The following is a 12,523-nucleotide window of genomic DNA, read 5'->3' on the forward strand; positions in this document are numbered from 1 at the left end:
AAACTTACTTACTTTCCAAAATATTTGTACAATGTATTTATACACGTGCACAACTGTCACCAGCTCTAACCTCCACTAACTACTACTCTAACTGCCTTATTACATTATAGCCTAAATGTTTACAGAAATGGCCTATGTAAAATGAATACAAGATGACTAACTATTAAATAATCTCAACGAAATGATTAAAACTATTTATATTTCTAAATTTATTACATATCTAGTCTAACATCTTTTACAATCCCTTGAGAGATGGTTCACTAATAGATCGAGGGATAAGTCATTTGACTTATTCACATTCGGATCATGAATATTTGAAATCCATATCATGCGAGGAGACATTAAACACCTCAAACCTACCATATTTCAAGGGGACAATAGATTTCCAGATGAGGGGAGGAAGAATTATTTGTTAAGCAAAGAAAGTTGCAAGTCTTTAAGAAGGAACGCCGAAGTGATATGTACAAGAATTTCTTCTGGCATATAGGAGCTATATATTGAGAATAAATGTAGGTATGAGAAATTAACTTGACCCTTAAATTTTACTTTGCAAGTAGAAAAAGGGCAGTCCGGTGCACCAGCGCGGGATTCGAGAAAGGGCTGGAGCACAAGGGTCTATTGTACGCAACCTTACCCTGCATTTCTGCAACATTTTGTTTTCACGGCTCGAACCCATGACCTCCTGGTCACATGGAAGCTACGGATTTACTAGTTTTACTTTGCAAGCAAAAAAGATAGGAAATACAACTTACCTTCATCTACAAAGTGACATCAACGAGATCCAATTTTAATGCATATCCGAACTCATCTTCGTACATTTCTTCTAAGTTGATAAAGGAATATACGTGGATACAAGATGCACATAAGCAAAACAAGGTAAGCAATGAAAAAACTTTCCATTTGCATCCTAGAATCAAGGGCATTAATGTCTTCAACCATTAAGGAGGTGAATTTGTTAGGAATATGCCCGTCGGCGAGAGGTTGTCAGAGGAGTAAATAGTTATTAGGTCTTGAGACGATGAAACATTAGAGGTATCAATTATTCTTAGGTCTTGAGAAGAGGAAACATTAAATGGGTCATGTTTTTTAGCTTTATAAAATAATTTTTGAGTGTTGATATACTTACATGATGCCGCAATTCTACACAAAGTCTCGCGTATCGACCCCTTAGTGTGGCACTGGTACATACATTAATTTTAAGAAGTTTCACAATAGAGTTACTAATTTTTCGTAGGATTATGCCATCGTAAAACTCAGTAGGTAATTGCGGAAGGTGTACCCAAATAGTCGTATGCACTTGTTTTGCTTTTCCGACTATAAAATTTGGTTCCTATTGTTTAATGGATAGCAAGTAACCATTAATGAACCATGGTCCATATATATATATATATATAACACAATAGGAATTACTCAAAATATTGATAATTTTTTTATAAAAAATAAAAATTTTATCTCTTATACTTTTGATGAATTTAAAATTATAATATAGTAAGAAAATTACATCATTAATTAATTTTGTAGTAAAATACAAAATGAGAAAACTAATCAAATATTACAATAGAGAAGACCGTACAAAGAGAGGGGGATAAATATAATTTTATGATATTTATAATTTAAGTTAATTAAAAAATAAAAATAAGTAAATAACACTCAATTTTTTTTAGTTTCCATGTATATTTGGTGGGAAAAAAGGGTTTCTTTTATTTTTTCAATATTAAAAAAGGATTTTCACATCAAAACTTTCTATATGTGTTGCTTTGGTTGGAAGAAATTAAATTAACTTTGTGCCAAGTAATTAGTTAATTTCTTAAATGGAAACTGAGCACCCTGGCATCAAAATTCACGTGAACACTCACAAATTTTCCATATATATGTTCTTTGTTTAAGAATGTTTCTATATATATATTTGTAAAAATATAAAGGAAGTTTCCATATAATTAACCAACGAAACTTGTTGCCCACTTAATCTCCTAAGGAAACCTATAAAACCTCATTAATCCTTCCTTCCTTACTGCCTCTCCGCAAGTTATTGTGTTGTTTCACTTGTTGAGATTATTCCATGGAACACTTAAAGTTCGAGGAGGGATTTCGTTTTCGCCCCACAGATTCAGAAGGACTTACGTTCTTGTTGAGATTCGTCGCTGGACAAGAGATGCATGATTCTGGATTTATTACCACTAACGTTGATGTCTATGGCAAACAAGAACCTTGGGAGATTTACGACAGCGGAGTACCCTGTGGTGATGATGAGGACAACAGTAGTTATCGCTACTTTATCACAAAGTTGAAGAAGAAAAGCAACGCGAGGTATCATCGTTCTGTCGGAAACAAGGGAACTTGGAAACAGGACAACAAGGGCAAACCAGTTCACTACAAAAATATGGGGAACTCATCTTCAGTGGTTAATATTGGATCCAAGACGAGTTTGTCTTACAAGAATAAAAAGTTTTACCCTGAAGATCAGAAAGACGGACATTGGCTGATGAAGGAGTACGAGCTTTCTAAGGTTATTCTTCACAAGTTCGACCAAGACCGTAGAGATTATGTTCTCTGCGCCATCAAGAAGCTGAAGCACGTTAACAGTTCATCCGAAACTTCCACAATCACGACGTTGAATAATGTTTCCGAAGGAACTGATGAGGTAACGAGTTCTGTTGATGACCTGTTGGCTACTAATAATTGCAAGGGTTATTATAATCTGGAACACTCTGAAACGTTGGCTTTTCAAGAATCAATGGTGATGAATAATAGTGTTTTTGAACCATTACAAGTAGTGGCCGAACCAGCTGAATTTCCTGATTACTTGTATCAATGGGATGGACCGGAATTAAATCAGATATTAGATGGTGTACCCGAGGTTGATGTAGCAGTGGATATTGTTGAGCCATTACCAGCAGCAGCGGAACCTACAGAGGCGACTTATACTTATGGGCAACATTCTGTTGAAGCCACAGCCAGATATGATCCTTCGATGCCAGATATGAGCATCAATTCAGCGCATATTGAACATTCAAAAGTGGCTAATATGTCTCAAATGAATTTGATGAGCTTTGATCAGTCAGTGCCCGAAGATGTGCTTGGCTTGGATCCATGGGATATAATGGACTCGAATGAGTTAAATCGGATGTTAGAAGATGTATCTGAGTGTTGTCCAGATGGATGCTGAGGATCAACAACAACATGTACACGACGACAAGGTTGTGCTGCAAAGGATGACCAGCTATTTTTTGTTGGAGCCAAAGACCACTATTATTAATGTTAAGCTGTATTTGTAGACATTCTTCAGAAAGCTGTATAAATTTTTTTCAGAAAGTTGTATAAACTTTTTAAGTCCTTTCCTTCCTTTAAGTTGGTTTTTCATCAAATTTATGTACTTATTAATGCAGAAGCATTACACCAAGGTATGAGGGCTAAGCGTTAGAGAAAATGGCAATACCAATGAACAGTGTTGAACAATCATTTGGGAAATTATTTTTAGTTCAGAGTGGAAAATTTTCCTATTATTAATATCTGCATGCAGCACTTGTATTCTCGAGTTGTTGTTTCTTTATCGTTTTCCAGTGTACTTATTTTGTGTTCTAGTAGATGAAGGATTGAGCATTTAGTAATGTATAAGATTGTATTCGTTTTAGTTTTTTAATAAAGGCCAACTCAGAGAAACTCAGAGATCACATAATAGCAGGAGAGTTTAGAACTGCAAGCCAAAAGTCAGTATGATCCTTAACATAAAGAGCAGAACCAATGATTACAATGTTAGTCAATCATCTGTTAATTATGACAAGAGAATGATTAGTGTCAATTGCCATTGTCACCTGTGTTAATAGAGCAACTAATAATAGAAGAAAATTACAAGTTGGATAGCTATAACCAAATGTATTTCATTCTTTAAAAAAAATAAATGAAACTAATTGAGTATGAAACTGGATATGGAACATGACAACCTAACTAAATTTCTTCTATACAACCAACAGCCTCATGGAACAGATTCTACAGCCTCTAAAAGAACCAACAAAAGCTATTTTCCCTAAGAAGTAAAAGCTCTCCTCTGGTTTCTTTTTCTTTTTTTTTTTCTTTTTTGATAACCGTGGTGCCCGGACCAGCTTGAGCGCACCTCGACTAATTCCACGGATACCTGCCACCTCCCATCAGCAACAGGTACTAGGTAACTCTATCCACCAAGCTCCTCTGGTTTCTTTTCTTATGTACAATCCTATGGAATCTGAGCAATCTCAACCAAAATTTTATGCAGCGACTGTGGCTTCGAAAAGAAGGGACAATGGTCACTGCCTTTGATCTTGAAGACACCTTCAGGAGGGTTTTCCCTCACAAGCTTTTCTTGGACATCTGGTGAAAGAGCACGATCATCCAATGTCTGGATATAAAATCTACGACTTGTTCCATATTTTTCAGGTGTCAACGATAGCTTCTCCATTATTGGACCAAGAGGAATTGGTCTCATCGATACCATCGCCAGAGCAACATCCTACAGAAAATGACAGCATCATAAACATCTGGAGAAACATCAAATACTTTCCACACCTTTCTTCATAATAATTTAGTTTCCAAAGTAGTGTTATTTGACTGTGGGAAGATTAAGTCAGCAATCAGACAAGAGACTGTCCCGCTTCTCTATAGTTTTATCACAAGGGACCAAAATTGAAAAGTTCAGTTATCTAAGCATATCCTTCAGTAGAGACAAAGCTATTTCCTCCCTCTCTTTTTTATGCTTTACTATATAGTCAGCTAGGTGCTTTTAGTATCACTTCTATGATATTGTGCTTGAAACCAGCGCAAAAATAAAATCTCACTCATACTCTCAGATAAGTTGCTTTGGAAGTAGTTGTGCATACTTTTATGGAAACACTACTTCCTATTGGAACTGCTTATGTCAACAAGCATAAACAACATTGTCATACAATTCAGAACAACGAGAACACACTCTAATATAATTTTTTGTTAAATAAGCATGAAATAAAAATTATGTACCCCCTTGATCAAAAATATTTTCTCCATTTTGACTACTCAAAAGCCAAATTAAAATTCGGCCAAGGGCATCTTTAAATAGATGATGCAACTTTAGAAAATTCTAAGCCAATTACATTTCTGTGTTAGTTTATTACTTTTATTTTTCATCCTACAATTTTTTTATACTTAGTCCTAAAGCTGAATGCCGAGTTGATCTTTGAAAGTCCGAATCTGGGGCAAACATTTTGGGACGGAAGGAGTGCTTCACCCACACTGAATGTTGGAAGTGCTTCTATTACTTTACTATTATTTTTCTTCTATTCTTTTGACATGGAATTGCGTTAATGTCCATGACCCCAGAAATGCTTATGCCATCAGCACAAATATTTTGTCCTACCCTCGCTCCCAGTCCCTCGCAAAGAAAGGGAAAGGTGTTTGTTGTGTGTGTGTTGGGGGGGGGGGGGGGGGGAGTGAGTTGATGCATCTGCAGTTCTTTTTAGTACTAATAGCATAGCTTAATACACTAGAAAGCACATGCATTTGCTTACTGGGAATGATAAACTAGCATGGTTTGCTGATTGTATAATGGAAGTACCTTTGCAGGAGATTGATTGAAATATAGTCCATGCATCTGCTCCTTCTTAAACATGAAGCCAGTAGGAGGCTTCTCTTTACCGTTTCCATAAATTAAAAACTTAGACTCCTGCATGAAAAGCTCTGCAGACCCAAGCTGCAAAGTAAACACATCATGATGGAGGATAGATATATAACGATAATTGACACTATAATAGTAATAGCATTTTAGAATTATTCTGGGGAGTGAATGATTCCTCTTTTGAGATATTCAATTGATCGGTTGTAATGAACGAGGCTTACGAACCAACCAGTGGTTTAATGATACATATACTGTCCTCTTTGACCTCATCAATTTTGCATGATGCATATTAAGACATGGATGAACTGAGATTTTCATTCAGTGTTCAAACTCATTCGTTCCTATTCCACTTTGCAAAAGATTTAAATTCCAACTTTCAACACATTATAATAGATCGCTGAAGAACATGAACAGGTCAGTATGAGGCTGGATTGTGACGTGAACAGTTTAAATGCTGAGAATTCTGATCAAAAGCTTACACCACTCATGTTACCATTTTCAGTTGTTTTGCTTTTTCTTCCCATGTTCCGGGGTTTATTCTCTTGTAGAGGCCTCTATATATTTGTGTGTTTATACGTCATCAAGATAAGATGATCTATCAAAAGTACAATCAATGTCTGTCTCATTAAAACAAGGACAAAATTTTAGGAAAGGGAAATAACTTTTGTAAAAGCTTGAACAGGCTTTCAGCCAAGAAAACTTGGTAAGGCTCAAGGTAGAGAAGAAGCACCACAGCAACTTGTCGCCAAAAAGAAAAGAATCAATTTTTTATTACATTGGCTCTCTGATATTATTAGCTCTACTTCAACAACAAATAAAAAGTCCCAATGTTGTATGGAGCTGACTACTCATACAAAGAATTTGCTTAAAATGAAGTGTTCTGGAGCCGGTGCCCAAAAAGATCTACTTTCTGGACCTTGTTCCACATACATTGCTGTATTTCTTTTGCAAACTTTATTATTTTTAGCACTTTAAGCAACAAAAATAGTATAGCAACTCTATGAAATCCCAACCAAAATGAAATGGTGCTTTCAGGAGCCATGACTGCAAACTCGGGACCAATTTTGAGACGACTCATGGTGTGGTAACTGTATCTTTTTCCACATACACACTGGAGCAATTTTTATTCTGCTCAAAGTACTTCTAGACGACTACATCTAAAAAAAATCTTTTAAAAAAGCTATGATTTGCAATAAAACAAAATCGTTCAACAGGTTAGCAAATCAGGAACAAGTTGCCAACAATCGTTTTTCTAGTATTTTTTACGTTTTTGGTCGTACGGGATATGTACCTCTTCGGAAAACACATCAAAAGGCCTCTGTCCATCAGATATCATTGTAGCACATATAAATACTGCTTTGGCAATTTTCTGTGGGTAAAGCTCCAAAGCATAGGAAACACAAGCACCTCCAACACTGTGACCTACCAAAATTACCTAAAGGAGGACACAAATCATTTTTAGGTAAACATACAAAGTTAATCTTTCATAGTAAAAAATCAAAAAGAATTCTGCTCATACCTTTTCATCCTCCGGCAAGTTCTCCAGATAATCAATCAATGGTTTGGAGTATTCCGCCAGTGTTGTAACATTTTTTGTATCTGTTAGCTCGATCCCAGATCCAGTGAGATCTATGGCCGTGGGCAGCAATCCAGTTTCCTCCAATAGAGCAATATTTTTGTACCAACACCAAGCTCCAAATCCTTCTCCGTGTACCAAAACGAACTTCTTTGTCTTGATGCTCTCCAAAAATTCTGGTAACTTTACAGCATAAATATTTGTAAGGCAACTAATAGCGACACATGATATTTTACAAATAAATAAAAAGGAGTGACACGGGAACATTGTCTGGAGTTTTTCTAAAAGATGTTGAAGGTTCTTGTATCATCAATCTGATGAAAGTGTAGTCCCGCCACTTCCTCATCAATTTACATGAAATTCTAAACGTGTACTGTTTTTTCATTACCTCTGGTTAAGCACAATAAACACATTATGCAGTGCCAAGATTTCCCATTTTCCACAACCAATTAGCCTTCAGCTACAGCAAAACTATTTCTACTTTAAATAAACAAATTGAGTATTCTATTTTTTATCAAGTCAAGTTTTGATTGCTGAACACCAAGCAGTATCAAAAGTATGTACAAGTTGTTTTTGTGTCTAAAAGATATACATATTCAGTATTTTCTTTTTATCTTTTCACAACAACTGCTGTGTAAAAGCCCATAAAAAGTTGTCTCGACTAGAGCTAATTTATATTCTTCCTGTAAGTTGTTTTTATTACATCACATAATTTAGGTCAGCGAAAATAGAGAACGCGGAACAATAATCTAAGAATTAACAAATAAAAGAGGAACCTTGTACAGGATAGGATAGCAACTATATCAAGGTATAAACTAGAAATCGATGAGTGAGCTACTCTGGAACAGTCCAACCTAGATATCCTGAATGGCATATAATATATAAGCTCTGCATTGAAATCTGAAGTAATTTTGTTACTGTTTAACCATTGCAGTAGATTAATGACAAAGCAAGGTGCAATTATATATAAAGGTGAATCGCTGCTACTCACATAATCTGCACCGGGTATACTGATGGTGCTACTATTTCTTGTGACAAAGCAAGAATAAAGGGACATTGCTTTTGCTTTTGGTTCCTCATATCAAACATACACAAAGAAAAACTACTGTATAACAATAACAACCCAGGTTTGAGGAAGTAGAGTGTACACGGACCTTGGTCCTACCCCGGAGAGCAGAGAGGCGGTTTCGTAAAATAATATAATATAATATAATATAATATGTAATAAAAAGAAAAAGAAAAGAAAAGTAAAAAGAAACTGTTCAAACATTTTTCAGGCCCCGGGAATATTCACCTAACACTAGTTATATGAGACAACCTTTTTGTCTCACCGTTTTGTGGACCTAGAAGTATAAGATTGAGATCCACAAATTTGTGAGACAAAAAGGAGTCTCATACAACTAGTGTCAGTTGTACGGGACACAAAATAAAACTTCTCAGCAAATACTTAATTAAGAATCTTAGAGACATGACTCTTACCAAAAAACAAGAAAAAAAAAACAAAGAAAAACGTGGGTTTTCAGAATTTGTTTTGTTCTTTCTTTTCAACTCCACCTTTCTAAAGAAGATTTCAAAAAAGGGAAAAAGGTGAAAGGGGATAAAGTTTTTAACTTTTGCAACAAAAAGTACCTTTCTCTTCTTTGCCTTTTTTAGTTTACACTTCCCCACACTATGAAAAAGAGAATCAATCATTTCTACCACCAATTCCACAAAATAAAAAGAGAAAAACTCAGTGTTCCACACCTCTAGCCCATCAAACCCATCACACCAAAAAATGAAATAGACCAACATTATAAATTGGGAGGGGTAAAAATAAAAAATAATAAAAAATAATAATAATAAAAAATAGACCAACATTATCAAGAAGCTAAAAAGAGAAACATCATTTGTACCATCAATTCCACTAAATAACAACAGCAACAGATAATACATTGTAATCCCACAAATAGGGTTGTGACCTTACTCATATCTTATAAAGGTAAAAGAGGTTATTTCCGATAAACCTTCAGCTCAAAGCACAATTCCAATAAATACAAAAAGAAAAAAGAAAAAGCATATAAAAGCAAACTTTTCCACCTCTACCCCATCGAACTCATCATAGCAGAACTAAAATAGACCCAATAAATAAAATAAAAAAAGTTTCCACCCAGATCCCTCTCAGACCCAGTCTTACAATACATCCATAGATCTCAACAACTGATTCGAAACTAAACAAACATAAAATAACCAAAACAAGTCCACCAAAGACTATGACTTAAACAGATATCTCGGGTCGGAGTCCCACGTACCATTGAGGGACTTTCAGCAGATTAGTCGGGGTCTGAAGTGATATATGAAACAGTCTCTCTACCTTTATTAAGTAGAGAAAAGGTCGCATACACACTATACTACCTCACTCCACTTATGAAATTATATTGGATTTGTTGTTGTTATAGTCGAGCTCTAAAGCCGGTACTAAAAAAGAACATAAAAGCAAAAGCAACTGTATAAAAGAAAAAAAGCTTGAGAAATGATATACCTGCTGCGTAGAATTGGGTGCGGGATCAGAAGAATCAGTGCGACGGCGAGAACTAGTGGATCCAATACGTCTAGACATTGACCCCTCAAATCTTTGAGACAATTGATGCTGCTGAATCGCCATTGCCAAAGCTTGTCTATGCAATAACTCTTCTTCTACTAATGATCTCCTCTTTGATCTCTCCATTCTTTTACTCCTTGACCCTACTCCATTCCTTTCATTTTCCTTTTTCGCCATGCAAATAAATCGATTTCCCATATCTTTTCAAAATTCAATTTTTCCTCAAAACCCAGAAAATGTTTTACTTAAAATTCGTGAAATTGGTCTCAAAGTTGAATTTTGTGCACAACCCAGATACTAGTTTGCTTTACTCAACTGCAAAATGGAATTTTGTGCAAAACCCAGATTACTGTTTCGCTAAAAAATATGTGAAATTGGTTTGACAACTGAATTTTGAGCACAACCCAGATACTATTTTGCTTTAAAGTTCAAGAATATGTGAATTTTGATAGCAAAATGGAATTTTATGCAAAACCCAGATACTGTTTTGCTTTAAAAAAATATGTGAAAGTGATCTGACAACTGAATTTTGAGCAGAACCCAGATACTATTTTGCTTTGAAGTTCAAGAATATGTGAATTTTCATAGCAAAAGGAAGCTTTGTGCAAAACCCAGATACTGTTTTATCCTCAGATACGTGAATTCTGACTGCAAAATTGAGAAATTATTTTGACAAAAATTCACTGGAATTGGACTATAAAATGGGAGTAGCAGAGTGCTGGAAAACTGGAAGAACGACGGCGTTTTAGAGGAGTAGGTGGTGGTGGTGGATTTTTAATTGATCATGGATTTGATTGTGAAAGGAAATTCTGGAACCTTTTTAACTTCAACTGCATATCCAAGCAATTTAATGCTGTTTTCTCTTCTTTCTTTCTTTTTCTTTTTCTTTATAATTATAATTATAATGTTTAAAATTGAAAATTCTCACTCTCCCTCTATTAGTTTCCCCTATAGTATGACTTTTTTGCTGAAATGTTTGACTGAAAGTTGGAATCTGTATATTCGTTAGACTTTAGGGGGTCTTTTTTTCTTATTTGGGCAGTTGTCATTTTTGTCTCTAATGGAGAAAAGTTAATTTTAGCTAGCGTTTTATATTCCCAAATTTATTTTTAAAAATTTGATTTGGGTGAAATTTAATTTGAAGATGAAAATATATTTGAACATTAGTTTTCAAAATTTATTTCTCAACTTTATTTTAAAAAAATATGTGTATTATTAATGTTTCTGAATATTTTGGCCCAAAATCAACTATCGAGCTGGTTTTGAGATTTGAAATTTTATTAAAATATAGGTAAAATCTATGGTCAAATATGTATTTGTCAAATATAATCCAAATTTATTTTGATAAAATTTATGACCAAACGGTCCTTAAAGAGATTTCCTCAATGACACGTATAGCATGTCTAGTCAAGTTTCTTTAAGGTCAAATATTACTTTTTAAAGTTGAAATGTTTGTCAAGTTTTCCTAGAAGAAAAAGTATTTTATAGTAGAAACAAATATTATTTTTGAGAAACTGAAAAGAATAATTTCTCCGTATAAGTATTTTTTTGAAAAGCACTTTTAAAATAATTCACTTATAAAAGTTCTTTTTAAAATTTTGATCAAATACTCGTTACTTTTCGAAATATTTTAAAGGCATGTTATTAAGGAAAAATAAAAAAAATTAGAGTAAATTATTGTTAAATATAAAACAAGATATTTTCTTTAAATAAACTAATAAGCAAATAATAGCACCAAATTGGACGGAATAGTAATTACAAACACCGAACATGATGATACTTATAAATTTAAGATTTGTGTTTGGGCTATATGTTAATTAATGTTGGGATATGGTTACATTATAATAATGAAGAATTAATGAGGAGATTAAGGGTGAGATTGTCTTGTTCTAATTATTTTTTGCTTTTGTTTGCCAAAAGGTGAGATTCTCTATTTATTAGACTATAATTCTAAAGATGGACGGTGTGAGGATCAGTGTATCTTATTATTGTGAATTCTCAGATATACATAAAATACTAATTCCATCATCTTAATTTGTTTGACACTACTAGACTTGACATAGAGTTAAGAAGGAAATGAGGATCTTTTGACACATAAATTCATATGTACACTGTTCGTTTTAATTTACGTAGTTTAACATGGAGTTTAAAAAATTAAAATTTTTAAAATTTATGGTCTTAAATTAATTTGTTGTTATTATTGTTGTTAAAGGCGAAATTTTGAAGGTAGTAAGGAGATTCTAAAAATATAAAGGTGTCCATTCTTTTAAGACGGACAAAAAATAAAATGATGAGAAACAAATTAGGACAGAGTGAGTACTAACTGTATGAGGAAGTTATGAGAAAGTTATGTCTATTCTCTCCGCTATGAGGAAGGCCCATCCAGGCCGAGAACGGGGACTCACCGGAGCGAGAGAGGTATGCCCCCTTATTATCTGCTCACAATATTTGTGTATCACCTACAGAAATAGTCTATGCCCTGGAGAAATTGGAAACGAAGGTGAAGTGGCCGCCAAAGATGAGGTCTGATCCGAGCACCAGAAAATCTGACGCCCTCCGCAAGTTCCACTAGGAGCGCAAACACAAAACAGAAGATTGCATCGCCATCAGGCAAGAAGTCATAAACATGTTGCAGTAGAGACACCTCAAAGAGATGCTAAGTGACAAGGGGAGAAATAACTTCGCCAGAGGATGTGAACACCAAGGAATGCTGAAGCCGCCGTCACAAGCTCGTACTATCAACATGATC

General features: G+C 34.6%; 1 protein-coding gene across 1 annotated transcript; it reads right to left on the reverse strand.

The window, feature by feature from the left end:
• Positions 1-3,695: 3,695 nt before the first annotated feature.
• On the reverse strand, positions 3,696-10,601 carry LOC107764992 (putative methylesterase 14, chloroplastic). The gene is made up of 5 exons (XM_075254539.1): positions 9,715-10,601; positions 7,140-7,379; positions 6,912-7,055; positions 5,561-5,695; positions 3,696-4,483 (listed from the first exon to the last, which is right to left on the reverse strand). The coding sequence occupies exons 1-5, from the start codon at positions 9,970-9,972 to the stop codon at positions 4,211-4,213; spliced, it is 1,050 nt and encodes a 349-aa protein (XP_075110640.1). The 5' UTR covers positions 9,973-10,601; the 3' UTR covers positions 3,696-4,210.
• Between the last annotated feature and the right edge of the window lie 1,922 nt (positions 10,602-12,523).

The sequence above is a fragment of the Nicotiana tabacum genome, chromosome 6 (assembly GCF_000715075.1).
Source record: "Nicotiana tabacum cultivar K326 chromosome 6, ASM71507v2, whole genome shotgun sequence".
Lineage (NCBI taxonomy): Eukaryota > Viridiplantae > Streptophyta > Magnoliopsida > Solanales > Solanaceae > Nicotiana > Nicotiana tabacum.

Excerpts from the sequence above, each read along its gene's own strand:
- LOC107764992 (XM_075254539.1), bottom strand. The coding sequence starts at position 9,972 with ATGGGAAATCGATTTATTTGCATGGCGAAAAAGGAAAATGAAAGGAAT. Across the intron at positions 7,380-9,714 it reads CACCCAATTCTACGCAGCAG|TTACCAGAATTTTTGGAGAG; the intron begins GTATATCATTTC and ends TATGCTGTAAAG. Across the intron at positions 5,696-6,911 it reads TTGATGTGTTTTCCGAAGAG|CTTGGGTCTGCAGAGCTTTT; the intron begins GTACATATCCCG and ends TTTACTTTGCAG.